General features: G+C 43.8%; 1 protein-coding gene across 1 annotated transcript in view; it reads left to right on the forward strand.

The window, feature by feature from the left end:
• Positions 1–24,415, forward strand: part of IFT122 (intraflagellar transport 122) — a 402,329-nt gene that overhangs the window by 98,397 nt on the left and 279,517 nt on the right. Inside the window, exons 8-9 of the mRNA XM_078661691.1 lie at positions 6,151–6,226; positions 9,762–9,953. Coding sequence (XP_078517817.1) covers positions 6,151–6,226; positions 9,762–9,953 — 268 coding nt within the window. The remainder of the gene's footprint in view (positions 1–6,150; positions 6,227–9,761; positions 9,954–24,415) is intronic.

Genomic DNA, 24,415 nt, shown 5'->3' on the forward strand with positions numbered 1-24,415 from the left:
CCCCTTTATTAAAATAGGTTTTGGGCCACCTTTGCTATAAGATGCAGAATCGAATGGTCAAATCATTTCAATAGCACCTTTAAAATACCATCTACAGCTCCTTTGCCAGCACAGCTCCTTTGCCAGCATCAATAACTCAACAAAAAACTTGGGCAAGTCCTTTGAAAAGCTGCCATCATACCACACTTCAAAATGTCCTGCCTTTAAGACTTGATCAACTTGTTACAATTACAGACCTCTGCCATTCTGTTGTAAATACACTGTTGTGTATAGTAATTCCCCGAATGTTTTACAGAGAGGTTAAAAAAACCGCCAGCCATGGTTCACAGGAGCTCCATTTCAAAGAAGAAGGGAATTAGACAACACCAAAATTGCCTGACAAGATTTACTCAACTTATACTCCTGCTTGCTAGGAGCCGAAGTATGACCATTGACCTGGAAAGCTTCTGAAGTGGAAAATTGGATAAAATATGTAAAAGAATGGGCACTTGCTAGAAAGGTTAAACTGGGATTAAGCAGGTTGAATGAAAAACTACCAGAAGATCTAGAGACCTGGCAAGAATTATCCAGAGAGAATATGAAGCCAAGTCCTGTGCACACGTATAGGGATAGTGGTTCAAGTGTACCAAGTAAATTCTAAATAAATGTCAAACATTCTTTGTCGCCGAAATTATAGAGGTCGACATCAGGTGTATCCTAACCAAGGAATTTTTTATGTTAATCCAGATCAATACAGAAAGAACAAACCAGCCGACACGTGTTTCGTCACAACGTGGTACAATTGTGATTCTTTAGGGCTGGGAAGGACACAAAAACAAAATAAAATAATAATAATGGTAATAGAAGCCACAACTGAGGCGCCTAACAGAAAACATAAGATTACTGCGCAATTATAACCGGAAAGTGAAACACCCGAGATCACGTGGAAACCCTACGCTGTGAAAAGTACACAATCTTGGTGACTTCACACTACATAGAGACCTCAATGGTTGTGTGGTAGTGGTGTGGACACTATAAAAGAAAAAAGGAAAACAACAAGACGTGTTTTGTGGAATGGTGTCCTAAGTTAGTTGGGATAGGAACAATGGAAACTGCATTCACACATGATCATTGTGCGGAAAATGGAACTAACAAAATTAATCTGTTCCCTTTTCAACCAGCTATTTGGATTATTGCAAAAAGATAAGCAAAACACAAACGGTCGGCTAGGTGAAAGCAGTGTTCTCTCCAGTAATAGAATTACATTTAGCATAGCATCAGCACCCCTTGGCCAACATGTGTTTCTGTATAGTATACTGCAGCTGGCAGTATGCAGCCACTTGTTCTAAAGTGTTTTACAGAGCACATCCCTTAGTGGTGTGCATCTTGGGGAGCATCCTACCTAATATTTATTAACTTATGTGGCAGACCCCATTTGGGGGTCCATAGAGTGATTAGGGGCTTCTGTGCAACAATCGTGTTGGTTCAAAATGTTTGCTACGGGTGCCCGTTGTCAATCCTGTGGCTTCACAAACTAGGCCAAGTACACCCTTTCCACACTCGACTGTCACTGTTGCAAGGGTGAGCAGTCAAAGGTTTCGGAGTAGGTAGTGTTGAGGACTAGAGTTCAGAATTCAGGAGTCAACCAACACACATAATAAATTATTGCCCAGCTGTGTACTTATTTTTTTGTTAAAAACAATACTTTAATCTCACAGCTAAACAAAGTACTACACACATCAATGGGGTTACAGTTGCAGGGGTCTGACCTCCCCTGTGTGTCCTGGTGAAGCAATTCTTCAACTACGGTGCCATCTCCGAGATATAGGAAGTGCTTCAATGTGAGGTGTAAACTTAGGCAAAAGCACTGGGATAGGCATGAATTGGGCACAGTTGCAGAGAGATTCAAGACAGACACTTACATACAAGTGATAAACAACTTCAGGATAAATGTATCTTGACGCAAAAAAACAGGTGAGTAATAAAAAATTCCCAAATATGAAAATAAAATGTATAAAATCCAGGGCTCAATAACCATAATAAATGTCCAGAGAATAGAAAACAGGCAAACAATATGCTCCAAATACAAATCAGCCTCTTCTTTTTTTGTGTCTAACTGCGGTCATTAAAAATCTAGCGACATTAAAACAGACAAATTAATTAGATAACATTTGTAGAAAAATAAAAGCGGGTCTAGCCTGAGTGAACTGTCTCCCTTTCAATAAAGGTAAAATAAATTGTCTTCGAGGGACACAATGAAGGTTGCAATACAGCACAAAGTGGAAAGTGTCCTGATCTGAAAAGTTGTCACAAATACATGGATTTAGGCTAATGACTATTCAACCCTATACGATGTGTGAAAAACCAGTGCAACTGGTTAAGCCTAAAATGAGTCAACATAAATCGATGCTGAGGGTTAGCAACGGAAGTAAAGTATAGTTCTGCATGCCCAAAAGTAGAAAGCATAACATGCGTGCGAACAGAAGGTTTTGCCAATTTTGTACACCCCCTAGTAACCTGCGCTCTAGCACAGAAACTTTTTTTGCCCAAAACCAAGTCCCCCTTGTAATGATCTCAGGGTGGGTATAAAATCAGGGCTGCCCATCTCTTGGCAAATAGAGCTAATGTAGTTAAGCCACAGTATAGATTTGGCCTTGTCCAATAGCATACAATCCCTTAGGATAATCCTATTGAGCTTCAGATTAGGATTGGACCATATCGAGAACCACCATAATAAAAGCCATATTGCCAATAAATCTGAAATGTAGCCCACTCCTAATTCTTCATGAACCACAAAGGAGGCAGTGGATTAGGGCACTGCCAAAAGGCATCTTAAAAACGTATACTCAATTATTTGCTAATAGTGCATTTTTTATAGGCACAGATGTCGCTCCCATATGAAGCCAAAGAGATGCATTTCGATTGCTAAATTTGGATAAGAGCCTTAATTGGTTTAGCCCCTAAGTGACTAGCAAAATAGAAGACTGAGGCCACTGACTTGGCAAAAACATTTCTTTTATTTTGTAAAAGTGGTGCCCATGAGCCCTTCTCATCAAAAAGAACCCCTAAGTAAGGGAAGGTGCTCACCGTGGTAATTTCAATTCCAGCCAGATTGTAAGCTCTCCTCCTCCTAACTCCTACCCACCACCAATATGTGTGATTTTTTAAAAATTGATGCGTAGATCCAGCTTATTCATAAATGAAACAAAAGCATTTAACAACCTTTTGGACCGCATTGTCAGCATACAGGAGAGTCTGAATATCAAAAGCAACTAAACGAAAAATATCCTGCCTGGCTGCACAGAAAGTCTCCCCAAATTAATATATATAAACGGTAAATAAAACAGGAGCCAAGATACAGCCCTGCCTTTCTCCACACTGCTCTTTAAAAGGGAATGTAGTCTTGGCATCTTGATCATATCTAATACTGGCCTCCAAGTCAAAGTGCAAATGAAACAAAAAAGAGCTTTCTTGATCTAAACCCATTTTTTCCACAATTGACCAAAGTTTCTTCCTGTTTACCATATCGAAGACCGAAGAAAGGTCCATTAAAGCCATATATAAATGTCGTTGTTTGGCATTGGTATATTTATCCATAACCAGCTGTAGATTAAGACATTGGTCCAAAGTACTTCTGTCTGTCCTAAAGCCGTATTGTAGGTCACTCCGGATCTGATTTTCCTCCAGCCAATCAAGTAGCCTTGTAAGAATGACTCGTCCCAAAATCGTAACTGTCAAGTCTACTAAAGAAATAGGATGATAACAACGCGGATCATTTCTTTCACCCTTCCTAAATATTGGTTTAATTGTGGATTTGGCCTGTGATTGAGGATACCATCCTTCACAGCGGCATTCAAAGCTTTAGTCAAGAGTTTAGCCCATTTGTCACTTCTGTAGTTCATTAAGCCCTAAGAGTTTGCATGATTAAGACATGATCTTTCAGTCTTTGTGAGTTCTGGAACAGCAATACCTGCTTAAAGGAGATGAGGCCTATATAGAGCTGGATGGTGTTGTCAAAGAACTTGCACCATCGACATCTGCTCCAGTGATGCAGGACAATGGGCATCAGTTTCACTCTTAATTTGGCCTCTGGAGTTGAACAACACAGCAGACCTGCTCAGCCGGTGCTAGCCTCTGGCAGCTGCAGTACGCAGCCACCACAGCTTCAAGTTAACAACCTAGGACATGGACAATTGGCCAATGTTAACAAAATGGGGGTGTAAACTTGGCTGGTAAAATGTCAGGATACCAGTTTAACATAAAGTTGTGTCACTCAGGGAAGAGGCAAATCCCCAGATACTATGCAGGGGACATTTGTGTACAAACCTTACGATTAGTGACATGATTGGCACCAATTATTATCATTATTTGCAAAATTATAGAAGAACAACGTTTACCATATGCACCACTTCAAGGTTTATTAGTACCACCTTTATCAGCAGAGGAGTCAAGCCCCTAAGGCACTTCAGAAGCCACAACAGAGACAGCCATACCAACAGTTTAGAATGACATGAGGTAGAGGCTGCTGCTGGACAACAAGTATGTGGAGGCTCAAAATGAATTAATTATTTCCCCTTCCACACTATGCTACTCTAGTAAGAGGTGGCATCGTACAATATATAAAAGACTGGCAGGAGATCCGAGAAGACAAACGGGTGCTAAATATATATTGACAAATTGGCCATACAGCTAAGTTCTAATAATCTCCCCCTGCTATTATACCAAAGAAGTTAGCTTTCTACCATTAGGCAAGGCTGTCAACATCTTTGTACAAACAAAAACCCCATTTTATGGTCTTGTTTTCCCTAAAAGGAAAGGGGATTCATTTTGTTCCTGGGCAAGCCCCCAATTGTCTTTGCTTTTATTGCCAGATATCGCCTTCTCCCATTTCAGGCAGGTGTTTATTCCCAGTTTTCTCTAACATAGCATGTAAGTCAGTACACATCTCATCTTGTTACGGTCAGCATTGTATTCAATGTATCTTGAGCAGGTGTTCACTTGCGCTTTACACAGGCCTTTTTTACACACCTCCGTGTAGATCATTCTAATAAAGCTCAGGTATCTCTTTGAAACTAGATCTTGCTTTTGTTAGCACCCAGAGCACTGTGTTTTAATTCCAAATGGCTGCACCCTGTATATATTTTCTTTATTGTGCCTTAGAAATTGCATATAAACTCTGGAGTGAATATGCTGAATTGACAGGGTTCGCGGTTTCTCCTCAAGACTATTTAGAAAAGCTAAGAACCTGGAGAAGTTAAATATATTTTTTCAAATAAACTGCCTAAAAACCTCATCGAGTACTCCTAGAATAACCCTACATTAATGCATCAACTACTTTGCCTCAGAATATCTGGCGCTCACCTCCTTGCTATTTCATGCTGGAAGGGGGTGGAGGCATATATTTATTTCTCTGCTTTATAGGATACATCTATTTCTCTCCTTTACACGGTTCAGAAACTCCGTGGCCTACTTGCAGTGATCAGAAATTAAACTACAGGGGGTACACCTCTGACAGCTACGCGGTTCTAAATTCATAACATTTTCTTCTGTCACTTAAGTCTGGTTCTTTTAGCTGATTTGAGTACTTGCTTTTCTTAATTCATGAGCTGGCGACCCACAGACAGGACAGTGCCCTCACAGTCTTTTCATTGTAGGTGATGACACTTTATCTTTCTATACAGTGTCCCTACACACAGAGTAGAAGGGGCAAGTGTCATTCATAAATCTATTACCTGAACTGGCACTAAGTCTAGGTAATATAAGGTGTCCTTTATCATGAGTATAAGGTGTTGGCATTACAAAGGGACTCAAAGGTGGACAATCTTGGGACCATGATGGGACTTTATCTTTGTCAGCAGACAAGAAGTAAAGTAACCTGGTACTAAGTGCATGTTTTTTTTTGCTGTAGATGTTCAGTTTTAACAATTGGGGGTAGAAAGAACGCATTTCTGGGCGTACATTTACATAACGTTTAATTCTCACATGTTTTCAGTTTTTCTAATTTTAAATGCTTGATTTTCCAGAGCAACTACTTGTATTTTTAATTTTCGTTATTGTAGAACAGCTACTGACACGTGGGCATCTAATGGAATGCTTCTGTTCTGTTTAAGTTTCTTCGATAAGGCCTACACATCAACATGTGTGAGAACAACATTTGTTACTCTTTTGTAGAGATGAACACAATGACATCTTGGCTGTGGCAGACTGGGGACAAAAGCTGTCCTTTTACCAGCTCAGTGGCAAGCAGGTATAAGTTAAAACCTAATGTTTTCATTGCATTATTAACAAATACATCATAACTTCAGTTTCTGAAGGTGCTAAGCATTAAAAAAAGACTTCAGATGTATAAAAAAAATCTTCAAACTGTTTTAGAGGGCAGCATCCACAGTATGTGATTTGTTTTCTATCTTTTAAAATTACTTTTTGGTCTGTTAGCTGCTTGTTTGTGTCAAGCCTTGGCTTGAAACCCGGCCCTTCGTATCTTACGCCTCATCTTACCATGATACCTAATATTTGGGGTGGGACTGTCACATAGAACAACTAATAAAACTACAGTATTGCTCTTTTGTTGAGAACAACTCTTAGCCATCAGTCCTGTGCCCTGACAAGAACACTGTGCAAAGTCAAATAAACTGTTACTTTGTTTCAGACATTTGTGCCGTTTTGTGAGGAATTTTAATAACTGTATCTGTAAAAAAGGGCAAGTCTACTGTTAACTTCCAATAAAGATGGATATTCCTTTTTAGGTGAATATGCGCCAGATGTGTGACCACCCAATTTGCGCCTCGCAAATTGCATTGCAAATTGTGATGTACAACAGTGTCAGAGACACTGTTAGTGATTCATAATTGGGTCACAAAATGCAAGGCTCATGAATAATAATGTGCCACTTGCAATTTGCAACCCCATTAGGAATGGTAGGCCTTCCCAGGTATGGTGGCCTGCTGGGCTCACCAGACCACCATGTCTGGGACTGCTTTTAGGTAAAGCAGTTTTTTTTGTTGCCGCCCATTTTCCTTAAAGAAAAATGGGATGCTTTAAAAAAAAAAAAAAATGAAACGTTTACATTTAATTTTTTTAAGGGCAGGTAGTGGTGCCTGGGACCACTGCCTGCCCTTAAAAAATATTTTCAGAGCCAGTCACAAAGGGGAAGGGGTTTCAGGACCACAGCAGGGGTTTCCATATAGAGGTTGAATCGGGCAAGAGACAGTATTGATCGATGATAAATATTTTTTCAGAGAATGGTGAGAATTCTTCGCTTAGTTGAGTCAATAATTGGGTGTTGAGGGAAAGAGATTTGTTTGATGATATTGAAAAAGTCTTCAGGTCTATTTCCTAGACCAGTCAATTTGGGCTTGGAAGAAGGAGGATTTTTCTTTGAAGATGCTTTTTTTTATATTTGGCTTTCAGCTTGGAGAATTGAGAGATTGGTTAATGGGAGCTGTTGCCTCCAGTTTCTTTCAGCCAATCAGAGTTCATCACTCTCTTTGTTAAGGTTTTTATTAAACCAGGATCTTGAAGGGATATTTCTTGATTTTTTTGAGTTGCAGAGGGTTGACTGTGTCAAGGAGCCCAGCTATTTTTGTGTTGTGGTGGTAAGGTCATTGGCAGAGGTGAGGTCGGCTGGAGGTGTAATTTGGGAACTGACTACTCCTTATAACTCTTCCTGGGGGATTTCGATGTATGATCCTCACCCATTGCTTGGGAGGGATAGTTTGGGGGTGAGCGTCTGGTTGGATGGCATTCAGATCTAAAATAATTAGCTGGTGATCTGTCCAGTCGGTGGGCAGGATAGAGTGGAGGGATATGGTGTTATGCCCAGAGATGATTGCTTCAAGGTTAGAACCCATATTGTGAGTTTGTGTATTTCAGTGTTGGGTAAGATCGTTCGCTTCGGAGGGTGGATAGGGCTTGTACGATAGGATCTTTGGCCTTATTCAGGTGCAGGTTTGGGTCTCCTAGAATAATGTCTGTGCTGCCGTTTAGGGAGTTTTGCATTATTAAGTCTGTTAAGTCTTCGAGGAATAATTGTTTTTCACCTGGAGAGTGAATGATGACATGAAATTTGATGGGATTTGGGCCTTTTTGGGCGAGCTGAATTCCTAAATATTGAAAGCTAGGATATTGGGTTGGTACTATGGAAGGGAGATAAGCACAGATCTTTTTAGTGCAGATGGCTAATCCCCGCCAATGCAATCCTTCAGGTCGCAACAAATGATTGAGAAGCCTGGAGGGGTGAGAAAATCGATGAAAGGGGATGAGTGGTTGTTCAGCCAGGTTTCGGTTAGAAAAGAGATGTCAATTTTGAATTGTAGAATAGTTGCAGCTATGTCAGTAGCATGCTTGACTGCTGATCAACAGTTTAGTAGCATGCAGCAAAGCTTAGGTAATGATCTCTGGCTGGGTTGGATGGTAGTTAGTTGGGCAGGCGGCATGGGAGGGTGAGTGGTGGTCAGAGTTCCTCTCATACCAAGGATAACCTAAATCTTGAGGTGGCAGGGGTGGCTAGGAGCATTGTCATATTTGTTGCTCTGCATTTTGGCTTCCCGCTGCGACATTCCAGTCATGGTGCGTCTAGATTTGAGGTGGCGATGAGTGTAGGGTATAGTTTGCTTGGGGTGGAGGATGGGGGGCAGAGTGTATATTTGTGGCACGATCAGTGCTTGCCATGGAAGCGTGATGTTGGGGCAAGGTGTCGCTAATCTTTTTGTGCAAACGTAGTAACACAATTTCATTCAGGATAGTGTTGATTTTGAGTTCTAGACGGGGTATTAAAGGGATTGGTGGAGAGGCAGTTGGGTCTGTGGTGGGAAGTGGCGTATGATGGGGCTCATCGGAGTCTGGGGTGGAGGCTAATGTAGTATCCAGCCTGCTGTGGATGGAGGACTGTGAGGATTCGGTGTGATAGATAAGTCAAACTGGGCAGGGGAGGTGTGCCATGGACAGGTGGAAAGTAATTCAGGAGGCGAAATTGAAGTTTCAGGGCGTCTGGTAATGGAAGAGGCTGTAGGGGGGTGGAGTGGAGACTGTTCTGGGGACTGGGAGTAGAAGATTCAGCTAGTGGAGGAGGTGGTGCAGGGTGAGTTCTCTGGGAGAGGGTAAGTGGTTGGGCGTGGGAGTGGGTGTAATGGAGACACAGAGAGCAGGGAAGTGTTGATCAAAAATGGATAGGTTTTGTTCAGAGGCTTGTATGTTCCCACTTGTGGGAATGGTTATGGACAGTTCTCTGCTAAAGTTCTGGGATGGGGAGATAGAGAGTTTAGATCCATAAGGGACGTTGGTAGTATTTGTTGCGTGCAGGTATGGTAGGAAGTTCTCTCTCCATTTTCTTGGTTTCTTAGTGTAGAAGATTAATTCCGTTTTATGGCCTATACCTGTTTGACTGTAAAATATGTCTGTCATTAGTGTCTCTGAAGGCTCTTTGAGGATTTTGTGTTGAAATTGATATGATACTCAGGAGTTTTTTCCGGGATAGCCAAAGTTAGGTTTTATGAGAAGCATTCAGAGTTGTGATTAGTGGTCAAGAGCTCCAACGACCGAGATGGCTGCCTGTTTCCGCAATGGCATGAATAGGGGAGGTCACCACTAAGGTCTGGTGGGAACCCTGTGAAGAAAAGGGGGCCCTGAAAATAGAAACATTCCGGTGGGCCTGTTGGTCTTTCGAGGTTCTTTGTGGTCACAGTATCTAGGAGCTGGGGGTTTATAGGCAAACCTGCCGGGGAGCCCTGTGAATTCAAGGGCATATACATGTACTGATCTTTATTCTCATCTTCCATGTCTAGATTGGGAAGGATCGTGTACTGAACTCTGATCCATGCTGCGTCAGTTACTTTTCCAAAGGCGAGTACATTATCATGGGTGGCTCAGATAAGCAGGTGTCCCTTTACACGAAGGATGGTGTACGCCTGGGAACCATTGGTGAGCAGAGCTCCTGGGTGTGGACATGCAAAGTCAAACCGGACTCCAACTATGTGGTAAGTGGAAATGCTGCATTCACAGGGCATTAAGTAGAAGATTCTCTTGAAGTGAAGAAGTCTCTAGTGACTACTTAGTGTGCATCACAGGCTGTTTGGTGTACATAACTTCGAGTAGCCTCACAAGACAGTGATTTGAAAGTGCAAATTTTATTTTAGTCCTGTAAAATCACAAAACATTTAGTATGCGCTGTTATACCCAACTTGCTGCTGATTTGCTAAGAACTTAAAAAAAATCTCTTGGGTGCTGAAGGTTATGAAGCTAGCCTCAAATCTTTTGTTAAGATCATTTAAGATACTTTGGCATTGATGCTATAGAGAGGTGAATTCATCTTCTGTTTAAAAAACATGCCCTGATAATGCAAACTGTTCTATTTTTTCTTCTAATGTTATAACCTATTCTGCTCTTGATCTCTCCCACATACTGCTAGTCCATGATTTGAACATCTGTTTTGAGTACCCTTGGATTACTAACCTCTCATTTCTATCTTCTCACAAGTTCTGTTTACCTGACCAGACTCCCCCCACATAACAAGGGCCCTCACCTAGATTTTGGATTTATTAGTGATATACATCTGCATGTAACCCAGACTTTTTCAGGCCACTGGTCTGATCACTCCTATACCTTCTATCCACTCCTTTCACTCTTATTTTTGTTCTTAAATTCAAGCTACCTTTTCAGAAACTTGCTGCACATTTCATCTAGTTAAAAAAGTTCCTCAGTCACTTTGGAGACTGGCTTTGTAGACCTATTTTCCATCGTTATGTAGCACTTTCCATGAAGGACTGAAGTCTGAAATTAACTGAAAGGTAGCATCTACCATCTATTACAGAAAATCTTTCTTGCTAAAAGAAGCATCTGTCTGAAGAGATTAGGTCCGTTATCAATGGGGCTAGTTTCGGTCTTCCAAAACATTCCCTTTCCCTTATTCCAAGACTCAAAAAGACTAAAGGATGTGCCACACCATTTACAACCCTGTAGATCTTGGAAATCCACAATTGTTGTTCCCATAAAGAACTAGGATCTTACCATCTCCCTTTTTGCTGTCCATATTCAAAATAAGGCTGCCCTGTTTAATATAACATTCCATGCCAGCATTTCCATCTAAAGAGCCCTCCATTGACTTAGCCTCAGTGATATCCGTGTTAGTCAAAAGCTTGCTTAGGTTCGCAATCTTTCCTTGTGACTTGAAATCTACCCTATTACCTCTCCTTTCCACCCTGAAGAAACTAAAGCTTGACTTCACCACTTTAACAACTATCGTTGCCTTTTTTGGTGCTCAATGTTTAAATACCAAGGGCAACCCTATCTGCCCACATGGCCCCGGGTAGGTATCTATTAATATAACAATTGTCCGATGAGACTCATTCAAAAGTGGTACCTTCTTATGTGTCTTAGAAGGAACGCAGAGGTACTCATCGGACCAAAACGTAAATTACAAAGAAAACAAAACACAGGAGTGATGTAGATTGCAGCTTGTAAGGTTTTGACGCCAATCAACTGTAACAATCAACAAAATAATTGATCATAGTGCAGACGATGCAATTCTCCAATGGTTATCTTGTATACAAAGAACATCGATAAAAGAAAATGTACATTTCCCAATGGTTATATGCATTGATTGATAACACTCATAACAGGCTTTGCATAGGTCAGTATGGAATCCTGTAGGAAGCTGGCTCTTTATGTGATATATCAAGAATCTGATATATCCTGTAAAGAGTCCAGGGATTCCCTTATGAGTGCACAGGGGCTTGACATGCAATCCCAAAGTGCTCTATTCCAGGGTAGTGAGGTCGAGCAGCCTTAGGCTTAACACAGAGGAGTGCAAGACATTTAAAAATACACACAATGATCAATAAATGACACACACGACTCAAGAAGGAGATCCACACCAATTTATAAAAATGGCAAGTATCTGTTAAATACGTGTAGGCATCGGAGAAAAATCATACAGGTAAGTACATTTTTAAATATAAATTCGTTTCACTTTAAAAAGTGGACACGCTGCAATCTCCGAGTTCTGCAATGTTATCCTATGGAAAGAAGAACAAGTTCTGCAAACAGGTATAGTACAACGACTTACAAGACCAATCTCCAGGATTTAAAGGGAGTTGTGGGCAAGGTCCAAGGCAGCACCAGCTGCACACCACCAGCCGGCTGGGTGCAAAACCGCTTCGGCAGCCCACTGTATTTCAAAGAAGATCGGTCACTGCAAAAAGTGTCTGCATGTTCTGCCTAGGAGGCAAGTCGGGCTAAACCAGCAAGTGGTCTCAGGCCTTGCGATGCTCGGGGATGGGGGACACCTTTGGTCCTCTTCTCCAAGGCCCAGGGGCGATGGGTGTAGGAGTGTCCTTAGGTGTTGGGTTTTTCCTTACTGAAGCAGTTGTGGTTGAGGGGTCCTGCGTACAGAGGCTGCAGGTGACATTGAGGAGTCCTGGAGGGGTAAAACCACGATTGACTCGAGCTTTGATGGATCTGGGGGACCTTGTTGACACCGGTGACCCACTTAAACTCGGGCTGTAGGTGATGATGCAGCGGTGGCTACGGGTGTCGTGCTTTGGCGATTCCGGAGGTCTCAGAGTCTTCTCTTTTGGAGTTTCTTCAGAACAGGTCTGCCATTCACAGGAGGTCTTGTGTCTTTTTCTAAGGCAGGCTGGCCTTCCCAGGTCTACAGCTGCAGGACGAGTCGACTTTGGCCAAGTTTTCGACAAGGAATTTAGACACGCCTGCAGAGCTGGTACCAGGTCACCTGCTTCTTCTTTCCTCTCTGCTTTTTTGGTTCTTCGGTGTCCTTTCTCTTCTTAGGTCATCAGGATCTGCTTCTCTGGTGCCAGGGGCTCCACTAAATACTGAATTTAGGGGTGTTAGAGGAGTATGGGATAGTAGCCAATGGGTCACTACGCCCCTATATGACCACTTCCTGTGGGACCTGGGCTAACCCTGACCCAGAATTCCTATTTATGCCATCACAAAGATGGCTACTTCTGGAAAATCATGTCCACCTCACAGTGGCCCACCTTAGGGGTGGTACTGTGCTGGAAGTGGCATGCCTACCTGACTAGCTAATTTTCCCACCTATTCAGGTGCCAAGGGAGCCCTAGACAAAAAGGTTGGCTTTCTCTCCTGCGAGGGGGAGCCCGATTCGCTTTACAAAGACGGCATACCTTTGAGGCTTGCCACTCAAGAAAGGCTAATCAGCAGGTTATCCTGTGGGAGGAGGTGTTCCATCCTCTTCCTGGACAGACTTTTGTTCTGGGTCTCCTGAGAGTAGAGGTTATCATCCTAGGAGGTCAGAACAGTAGCTCTGGTGGTAGGCTAGCAGAAACCAGTCAACAAGTACACTAAAGGCTGGTAGGTTTTCATGGGGCATCTCTAAGCTACCCTCTGGGTGTATGTATTGGTAAATCCAACATTGGCATGAATGTGGGTTTATCAGTATGAGATGTTTGATACCAAATATCCCTATTTTCAGTGAACCATCGTGTAGCTGGGAACTCGTTTTAACAAGTACCCAGCACATGTTTTAAAATGGTTTCCCGGTCCACTTGCACTGGCAGTAATAGAACTGACGAGCACAGGGGCATATCTGCTCATGCAGGTATGGCCTCACATGTAATACTCAGCACCCTGCCATACGGCTGTCAGGCCTGCTGTCAGGGTGACTTAAAAATATCACATGCAGTTTTTGGGGACATGGCACGCAGGGATGTGTGACATGTTGTGTTTTCACTTTTGTCTTTACCAAGACAATCAACCCGCTATAGCAGCCCCGCATGTGCTTGGTGAGGGGTCCCTTAGGGTTGCACAATTCATGCTGCTACCCTTAAGGACCTTCTTTAGTACCTCAGGACCTAGATATGGGGACCATTGATGTTTGTAAGCAGCCTTATCATAGTCCTGCGGCGTAGACCATGGTCCGATTGAAACGGCGTCACTCTCTTTTGAATCATGGAGGGATGGCTGCCCCTTGGATACTTACGCTTGTTTGATTACAGATTGGGGGCTCTGTTTGGACACTACGGTTTACCAAACGGTCACGCATTTGGAACTGAACTTTTCAGGTTGATGACTTTCGTATAGCATTATAGTGATCGGATACACATTTAGCCCTTAAAAAGTCAGGGTAGACGAAACACATGTCGGCTTCTTCTTGTTGGAATATAACATGTACAGAACCTGTCTATGAATTAAAGAGGAATAATTTATCATCATCTACGACTAAATTGGACTTCCTTATCAAGGACTAGAAAGAAACTGCAGTGTGTGTGCTTTGGTGCCACTGTTTGTTTATGAAAAATGTGCTTAAGTGTTGGGCCTTAGAGTTAATTGGGCTAAATCTTGTTTATTCCCTTTTTCGAAACCACTACACCAGACCCTGCTCAGCAGATCAGCCAGCTGGCTGGCCTAGCAGTCCATCAAATTCCGTTATCTGGGAATCTGAATTTATCACACATCAGTAGATCTTTTGGACTGGAACCTGGCCCACGCACAGACCACGCTACGTGCTCAAATGTTGTTCTGGCAGACTCTGTCACTGACAGCGTCCGCCTGAATAGTCTTTACAAAGATGGACATGTTGTCGCGCATGTTATACTATTATGCTAATTTACATTTATATGTCACGAAGCCCTATTTCCGCACTATGGACAGTTGGAGGGCGACCTCATATGTCATGCGACACGACGCAGGGTGGATCTCGCCAAGCTCTATCTACGAACAGATTAGGGAGGACTGTCAGGACCGAATTTTGAACAGTATTATCTGGCCTCACAGTTGCAATGGGTGGCCTCTTGGTTCACAGGTTGCCAACTGGAAGACACTGCCTGCAACTCCCCCTTGTGGGACCTTGAGTGCATCCTGCACCTATTCCACCCTATCTCCTGGGAGTCATTGCCTCACCCTCTACTAATGTGACTCATGCGTTGATGCTTCCGCAGGAGAATTCCTGCTTCAAGCTGATTCAGTATTTTATATTACACAGGGCTTACCCCACTCCCCACAAAATGAACAAATACTTCTACCGCACTGATGCCCTCTGCCCTTGCTGCCCTACCACAGATGCAGCCTTCCTACACATGTTCTGGATGTGCCTGTAACTCCCCCAATGCTGGCAAGGCATTACAACCCACCTGGCACACTGCTTGGGCCACACCCCTTTGCAAACCAAGGAGATCTGCTTACAGGGATTGATACTCAAAGCAAAGAAACACAAAGCAGTGATGCGCTTTATAGACCTGGCCCTCGTTCTGGCCAAACGCCTGATCACTCATAGGGTCAAGTTGTCTCAACCACCCCCTCTTTCTGCCTGGGCACTCTCAATTGAGGCCTGGGCTCAAGCTGAGAACACAGCCTTGCATAGAGCGGATACAAAAGGCCTACGTAAATACCCCCTCTCTGGTACTTGGGACATGTTGCTAGTGGAACTGCGTGCAGGTCTGAACATGGACAAACATCAACCCTAGCCTACCACCACTGCTTCTTCTCTGCCGAATACTGGTTATACCTTACAGACACAACTCACCAGGGGCACCCTGGACTAGATCTGCTCCCCGGATAATGCTTATCTACATGTTCAGTTGTCACATCGTTTCTCCTGATATGTACTACGGGTGCAGGCACGTTTTTAGTAACTTTAGCTTTGAATAGTTTATTGTTAAATTGTTATTGAGGCTTCAATTACATGTGGTGGCTATATTACAGCCAACCTGCCCAGATCGCACAGTAGCTAATTGCTAAGAGAGGATTATGCACAACGCACTGTGATCTGTCTGTCCGATGTAAATATGAGCCAGATGTTTTACGAATGTACAAACTGCAATGTATGCTGATCAATGTAACAATTTTTAAAAAGCCAAATGACGATAAAAAAATAAAATAAACAGCCTTCCTCCAATCGTTGTAGACTTTGACTTGCTTCTCTTGCACTCAGCTTTTCTGTGGCAGAGTAGCACAACCCCACCTGCCTTTTTTCTTGCTGTTTTTTTTAGGTTTCGCCCTGGGCGTTGCAACTGCGTAGCAGTTGCTCCGCCCACGGCGAAATCTCATGATCCTACATATGGGCTTTGGTTCCGCCTCTGTCTCCCATTGGCTAGCTCCATAAATGGAGGCTAGCCATTGGGAGACAGAGGCTGTCAATCACGCTTTCTTGTGAAAACGCGATTCGGGGGCGTTTCTGGGTCTTTTTTTAAACCCCGCCCCTTGTTGCCGTGTGTCCCGGGCCGCGCTGTGATTGGCTGCCGGCCCGGGACACCCCTGTGACGTCATTTCCCGGGCCGCGCTGTGATTGGTTGCCGGCCCGGGAAACCTCAATTCCATGACGGCGATAGCAAGTTCCTTCCTTCATCATAACTCTCTTTATTGTGTTAATGCCTTCTAATAAAGTTGGGCTGTCTTATAATTATACTACAAAGGATTTGGCCGCAAAGAAATGTAAAATTAGTTTCTAATGCTATATAATTTGAGCACAGTTTGCCCGTCATACTTCTTGTTCACCCTGTAGTCTTCGCTATTTTTTCGTGCTTTCTTCTTTCGATCTTCCTACCAGACAGAAAAAGGTCCCATGCCCGTGTTTTGTTCCTTTAGTCGTTATTCGTTTCCCTCTTGTTTTTTTACTGTGGTAACGGTAGTAGTAGTGGGAGGCGAACAACCTGCCCTGTCAGTGCGGTAAGCAGACTCGCCGACTCCCAGTTAAGGAGCTCTCGGCAAGCGCCTTGCAAACCAGCTACAACACCGGACTTTCCGGCTCCTTATCCGTACTCGGAGGATGGGGGACCGCACCCGCCTTGGCTGAGGAGGCCTCAGCGTTCCCTGTCAGGAGGATCGCACGCGAGCCCCGGGCCCGCGGTGAAACCGCCTTCGCAGCCCCAGGGCCCACCTACGCCGAGCCATGTCCTCAGCCCGCTTCGACTCGTCGGACCGCTCGAGCTGGTACTTCGGGCCGGTGTCCCGCAACGAGGCTCAGGCGCGGCTGCAGGGGCAGCGGCACGGCGTCTTCCTGGTGCGGGACTCGTCCACGTGCCCCGGAGACTATGTGCTGTCCGTGTCCGAGAACTCGCGCGTCTCCCACTACATCATCAACTCGCTGCTGCCTTCGAGGCGCTTCAAGATCGGCGACCAGGAGTTCGACAACCTGCCGGCGCTGCTCGAGTTCTACAAGATCCACTACCTGGACACCACCACGCTGACCGAGCCGGCCGCCAGGTAACACCCGGGCTGGGAGGGGGTGTGGGCAGGTAGCGTTTGGGTTCTGGAAAGGGCTGACATGTTGGCGGGGTCCGCACCAGGGCAGCCAGTCTTAATCGTGATGGCATTTAAATAGCACGTACTACCCCCTGACGAGGCGTTATCAGGTGACCCATTGTCACCAACGAAACAGTGTTCAACCACTGAGCGTTGGTTCGTTTGGATCAGTAGAACGGGCCCAGGACTACTGCTCCCAGAATGCATTGTGTAAGACAGTCCAGGGCAGGAGCTGTGTTCTCGGTGGCTGTCATCTGGTAGCCTTAGATAAGTTAGGTTTAAGTGTGTGCTAGGAGAGTGAGTCTGTTACCATGGCCCAATCAGATAGCCTGGCCATTGCAAGGAGGATCTCACGCCCTCCATTGCTTAGGTTAGAGGATTCGCAAAAGAACTTGGATTTACAAGTTCGGGCAGCCTTGGGAATCTATCACTTTTCGAGAGGTGCGCATTTGTTACTAAGTTGCTGTATACGCAGCGCTTGGAAGATATTGCCATAGACTGAACCATTGCTACAGTCTCAGAAGGCAAGCAGCACTATCCCATACGTAGTTACTTCGAGTCAGGTGATAAGCCATGTTTTACTGATCCGTAGTAGACCTGAAGGGTGTGTAGGCAGTCTCCCGAGCGCAGGGACGTGTCCTTCGACGAATCTGGCGTCAGGCCACGGCCGGTGTCTTTCTGTCAAGAGCTCAGAGCCAGCCAGTTTTTTTTTTCTTCAAATTTAAACATCACTCAAAGGAACAAGCCAACCCTACAGAGCTGTTCTTACATAAACTAGTCACTGGAAGAGATGGATGAATGCGAGCCACCAGTGTAGTGGGCAGAGGGCGTCTATCTAACCTGGGGGCTAACTCCACATGGACGGTTCTAGGATTCAAGGTGCTTTAAGTTCTAACACATCTAAAATGGACGGTGTCTACTAGCTTGCATTCCTTTCGAACCATTCACTGATGCAAAGTTTAAGATGATAACCTTTTTTAACTGTTATTGATTTTAACCTTGCTTTCACCTTGTTGATATCGCTTCGTGTGGGCTTCACTGGTCCAAGAGCAATTGCAATAAATTACACAATTTACTTATACGCTACCCGTCAATATCTGTTTAATTGTTTCATCCTATTTTTTAAAATAAATTATCGTCGTAATAACTCGCTTGATAAACGTCTGTTTATACTTGATGAAACTAAATGTCTTCCTCTCCGTGTTCATGGCGCACAATAGAGCGAGAGTGGCCTCCTCTGCAGCACTGCACACTGTCTCCTCCTCTGCAGCACTGCACACTGTCTCCTCCTCTGCAGCACTGCACATTGTGGCCTCCTCTGCAGCACTGCACAGTCTTCTCCTCTGCAGCACTGCACACTGTGGTCTCCTCTGCAGCACTGCATATTCACCCTCACTGCAGAAATGTGTGTGTGTGTGTGGCTGGCTCTGGGTGTGTGTGTGGCTGGCTCTGGGTGTGTGTGTGGCTGGCTCTGGGTGTGTTTGTGTGGTGTACTAGTAATTGCTGTCTGCTGATCTCGTCCGTAGGGTACAATAGGTCTCACATTTGCGAGAGATTAGGCTAATGGCAATGTAAATGACAATGCCATTTATTTATCGGTTTTCAAAACCAACACATAAATACAAATTTTGTCATTTACAATGCCAATAGCTCAAACGTTTCCAAAGGCGAAACCATTGCATTGTAAATGCTTGTTTCTTCTTTTTTTCTATCGTTGATTCCAGCATCAATAGATAATGCCAAAATTGCCTGATTCCAAGCCAGTCACATTATTGCATAGACAGTTAGTAGCATCTGATCCACACAAGAACTGGTTTCCCTGTTTGTGGAACAGCCAGCCAGTACACATCTGCTCCCTTTGTGCTACTATTGTGACTTAGTTACTCATGAAACGTTTATGCAGAGCTGTGATGGCGATATTCCACAGAACGTTTTGGATTATTTTATTGATTCTTTTGCACCATAAGAATGGAGAGGTATGTTGTCAGCTCAGTGACTGGGCTAGCCTCCAGCATCTTTGAACCTCATTGCTGTACTGTTCTGTCAAGGGATCCTCCTCTTTGGTATGGAAGTTATCTACTTGATGGATGTTCAATGTTTGCAAGTAACCTCTGGGAGGGTGAATGCACAGTCTCACATGACCATCTTTCTCCTGGTCCCAAATAACTTGTTTTATGCTCTGTGAATTGACAATTAACTCTTAGTTGTAGACCTTCTTTCTAGAGCAAATCCTCCTCTGTGGAGACTTTCACTATTGGGCATACTATGGCCAGATGGCTGTCTACCTTTAGTATGGTCTTTTTTTTTAAACTGGAACTTTATTGGATTTTCTGAAGGAAACAAAGAAAGAAAATAAGGAAAACGACACATAGACCAAGTGGCATCTAAGTGCAATCCGAACCCAAAGTTAGGAATACCAGATAAATTGTTATAAGGTATGTAGGAGTATCAATCCTTTTACATATAGATGAAGACATCATGTGTTACAGTGGTGGAAAATTTGGTCCAATGTTGCAGATAACTAAAGCACCAGTGCAGAAATCATATAACATGTGTAACTATTAGAGCGGTATATCAACAAACCCCCCACCAACCAACGGGTGCACTCCCAGTAGCAAACAGTAAAGAAAGAGAAAGGAGGGGGGAATTGTTATATTCTATATTGTGCATCAATGGTAGATGTCATGAGGTGTAGACACTAGTGTGTGATGTCTGGGAAATAGGCAGGTATGTTCGGATATTGCTACCTTTAGTGTGGTCTTGTAAAGTAACTTGACAAGTCTTGTTAAGCTAAGGCTGTCTGCCCTTTGTGTAGTCTTGTAGCACTGTCACACTCTGTCGGGGCACAATGCCCCAATCAATTATTACATAATAGCGAGGAACACTCTCACTGTGGGCATAGTGACTCCAGTTATGTTTTGTATAGTGGGGTAGAGCAAGCCTCACACTTTGGGTGTGCCTTTGGAGACCAATACCCCAATGTTGTCTGTATAGGTTTCATGGGAGGGAGCTGATTGCATCTTGTCATGAATTTGACAAACTATAGGGACCAGGAGTCTAGAATGTTTTCCCAGATTGCTCAGTCACCCTCCCATTTACAATTGAGAAATTAATACTTACTGTTATTTGAGCAATTACTAGCTTGGCCGTCAAAATTGAAGAAGAGTATGGCAACTGTTTTTGCTTTTCTGTACACCAGTGGCCAGTCAGCTCCAAAAAAGGTGCAAGTGGCTTTGTCTTCATCATAATGCCCAAGACTATTCCACTACTCTGCCATCAGATTTATCACTGCGTTACCCAGGACACCTCAAGAAGACTTTAGCTCATGCCCCATTTCCCCGCTACAGATCCTGTAGTCTTGAGAGTGGCTATTCCACCTCACCAGTAGTGCCCTCACACCCGAAAGCTGTTAAGTCACCTGGACCAGCAGGAGAGTTTTACTTACATACACTTCTGGTAATGTACACCTTTCAGGTAGCACAAAAACACTTGGCTGCACTATTGATGTTTATATACATCATGAAAGAGTGTCTGTACGACGCCCTTTTGATGTGCATATACATCATGGCTGCCAATAGGGTAAAATTCCCATGTGGCTTTTTTTTCTTTTTTGTTTGTCCCCCTTTCCCTGTGGAGGATAAACTCCTTTCTTTTGTGGAGGTGGTGAAGGAGAATTTGCAAGTGCTCAACCCTTTTTGAGTACCAACAGATTCCAAAATGAGCCTGCCCAGTGCTCGCTTCTGAGTCCTCTCTTAATATGTATGTGACATCTCTAGTATGTCAAACTCACATAGATGGCTCCAAAGACATTCCCCAGCCCTTCCCAGGTCACTCCAAGGATTGCGCCGGTGTGCTTGGTGGCCAGCACCTCCCTATCCATGCGGACTAGCTCAAGCCATTTTTTTCTAGAGGGGGGTGGATGTGAGAGCCAGAAAGGAGAAGCTTGTAAATTACTTCTCTTCCATTATCACCTACTCCAAGGTCAAGCTGAGATGCAGTAGAGAAGGAAACACCTACCTGCCTGGCCAAGACCGAAAAGTCTTAATGACTGGAGACTAAGATGGTCTATTTTTTCATCTCTACAGGCACACAGTGGTCTTAAAGCACTTGGGATTCATGAATGTAGTCATTGTTCACAAAGAATATGCTATAAAATTGCCACAGCTGTCACCAATGACACTTCCTGCTCCGTTGTGACCATCTCTATATGCTGTATGTGGTCCCTGGATATCTGTACGTTTTTTAGTACCCACAAAAGCTATTTGACTTGACTAGAAATTCTGGCAGATCTTTTGGGCTATATAAGTAATCCTGCCGCTTGAGAAGTTAAAGCTCTTTGCCTTCTGTTTGATTTTTTTTCCTTCAAGAATAGGGCCAGACACTGTCCCACTGTGGGATTTTCTGATCTGAAATAGTCATTCTTCGCCCTGAAAAATCTAAATGCAAACTATGGGTCCGAGACTTTCAGAAGTTCACCTCACTGGTTGTGTTTGGTGGACTTGTACTAAGGATGCTTTTGCATCCCTATGCACCACTGGTAATATTTTTGTTGGTATTGGAGATAAGCTTCACTAATATACAAGATGCCCTTAATTCTCCTCTCAGCCCGCTATTGCGGTATTATTATAGTCCATTGAGAACCTCTCAGGTCATTGCCTTGTCCATCCAAGTCCTTATCCTGCAGACCCTTTTCAGGCTGGTCTCCTCTGTGAACTTTTCAAAACCCTCATTGGTACTAACCAAAAGGATTAGGTCCTTTAGATCACCTTGAGCACAGGCGTAGCAAAAGATTACCTTTCACAGTAGCGCATAAAGACAATAGCAAAGACTGTTTCTTCCTTGAGCACATCACAATGAAGTCCTGGTCATTTCAGATGGTCCTAGACCTTTAGGCTCAATGCATTGTGTGGTTTTCCGTTGCATCTGCCCAGGTGCAATTGCTCTCTGCCTTCCTTTACCTCCTTTACCTTGTGGAGCTCTGGGGTCAGGAGCTCAGGCCATCTGTTTAGGAGCAGGATAATGGTGCCTTTATAGCGACCCTTTTGCTTATAGTCCTACTGTTACGCAAACACCTTAAACTAGTCCTTCTAAAACCAGTCAGCAGGTTATACAGTAAGACTCTTTTATGAGTTAACTAGAACGTGTGTGCATGTCGTTGGGGAAATTAAACATGTTCTACTATGTATGCACAAGCAGCATGGGCTGCTCTTCGATTTTTAGGAGCGGTTTGTGGTTCTGCCAAGTAAAGATAGTGCCTTCAGCTACAATTGTCACCATGATATCTTTATTTTTTGGTATGTATCAGTCTAAGAGTAAATGGGGACAAGAGCTAAGTTTAGCTCTTTATGGTACTCTGTCAGCCAAACTGGCTGTACATTTACAAAAACCTAGAGTACCTCCTATGGTACAGTTACGGTCTGAGCTATGACATATATCCTAATTTGTTTGCAGTGGGTTTGGGCTAATGGTAGGCTTTCACGTGGATAGAAACTCTAAAACAGTCTAGCAGAAGTAGGAATGTCAGGGGCTCTGCTTCAGTAACTAACAGAGAGAGGTGTACTCTACAGAGAGACCAGGGAATTTGGGAGAGGGAGTTTTAGTATGTGTAAGAGAGCACCTGGAAGGGGAAGGGCAGGCAGAAGCTAAAAACTGGAGTAGGTTGGAGCAGACTGGCGTCTTAATAGAGGAACTGAGGAATGCTTGCAAAAGAAAAAAATGAAACACTTATAAACACTGTACAACCAGCACTGGAAAGGCAATGGGAAAGTACAAAGCAGAAGAAAAATTGAGTCTTATTGATAGGTTGCATTCTCTATGGAAATTGTTCTGTATGTAGTACAAGCGAGATCACAAAACGGCTAGGAGCAGGTATTCTTCCAGTGTTTTGGGAGACACTCTGCTATTCTTATCGAAGAAGAGGATTTGGTGGATATCTGTACCTGGGCATTGCCCTCTCAGAACTCATTGTCACCCTCTGGTAACGCTAACTAAGATTTGAACTCAGACACAAAGGACGGCAAAGGAACCGAGCAAGAGGAAAAAGATTAGGAAAGAGGATCCAGCAAAAGAATGACTCTAGTAACATGGAATTGTGTGAAAGTAGCAATAAAGAAACACCAGACGGACCAGCCTAACTAGCTAATTGGGAAAACAATACAGACGCAGGAATCTATTAAAGGCGAGTAAAGAGCTGTAGCAAGAAACGCAGAACGAACCAGGACCTCTGCAATACAGAGTAAGGAATGTGGAATACAAAGAAGAACAAGATTAGATGTGTGCAGATCCAACAAGATCAAAGGGCTAAAGGACAAGGGATCTGCATACAAATAGGGCTGAAAGTACATAGAGTGAACAATGAATTCTGAAATACTAGGCTAAGAGTCTGCAATAAAAACAAACCGGGCAGCTAAAGCATCAAGGAACCGGGAACATGAATAAAATACTGGATGTCAAGAATATGCAATTCACATGGGAACAAGGAACACAGCCTTCAAATGGAGAAGCAGGTGTGTCCAGGACGTCAGTTGATAAGATGGTTGCAAGAACACTGCAAAAATATGACAGCTCAGGTAAAAGCACAGGTGCAGGTAGAGAGCCAGGAGCGAATAAGTAGCCAGGTGTTTGAAATTGGCTCTGCCAACAGAGCGAAGGTTGCACTGGGACTTGGACAGTCAATGACTACAGAATCCAGAAGGCAGAAGAAGGGAGACTGGGAAATGAGTAATTGGGTGTGAATCAGAGCTGAGACCGTGGAAAGTCCAGAAAGCATGCACTTGTGGTTCACTCAATCCATAGGGACTAGGAATCATTATAATAAACAAGTCTACCGATGAACCTACATGGACCAGAATGCATTTGTATGGAAACCAGGTTAGAGTGAAAAATGAAGGCAGATGTGAAGTTTGTCATGGAGTGTTCTATTGTAAACTGGCCAAGTGGCACTGTGGCAGGACCCTACAGGGTCCTTGAATGCCACCTGATATCAGGGTGGCAAAATCCTGATAGCTGGGCTGCAGGAATTGGCCTTCTGACAGCTGTCTGTACTCTACATTAGTATATATTTAAATTTCAGTGAGTGCATGATGGATGCCGAAGGGCTTGGGATAGTCTGAAATAGAGACTGTTTGTGGTGGGTTCTTATACGTTTTAATCTCACTGTTGTATCTTGGCTCCCTTTCTCTACCCCTGGATAGTATATTTGTTTTCACCTCTCACCCCT

The sequence above is a fragment of the Lissotriton helveticus genome, chromosome 9 (genome assembly GCF_964261635.1).
Source record: "Lissotriton helveticus chromosome 9, aLisHel1.1, whole genome shotgun sequence".
Taxonomy (NCBI): Eukaryota; Metazoa; Chordata; class Amphibia; order Caudata; family Salamandridae; genus Lissotriton; species Lissotriton helveticus.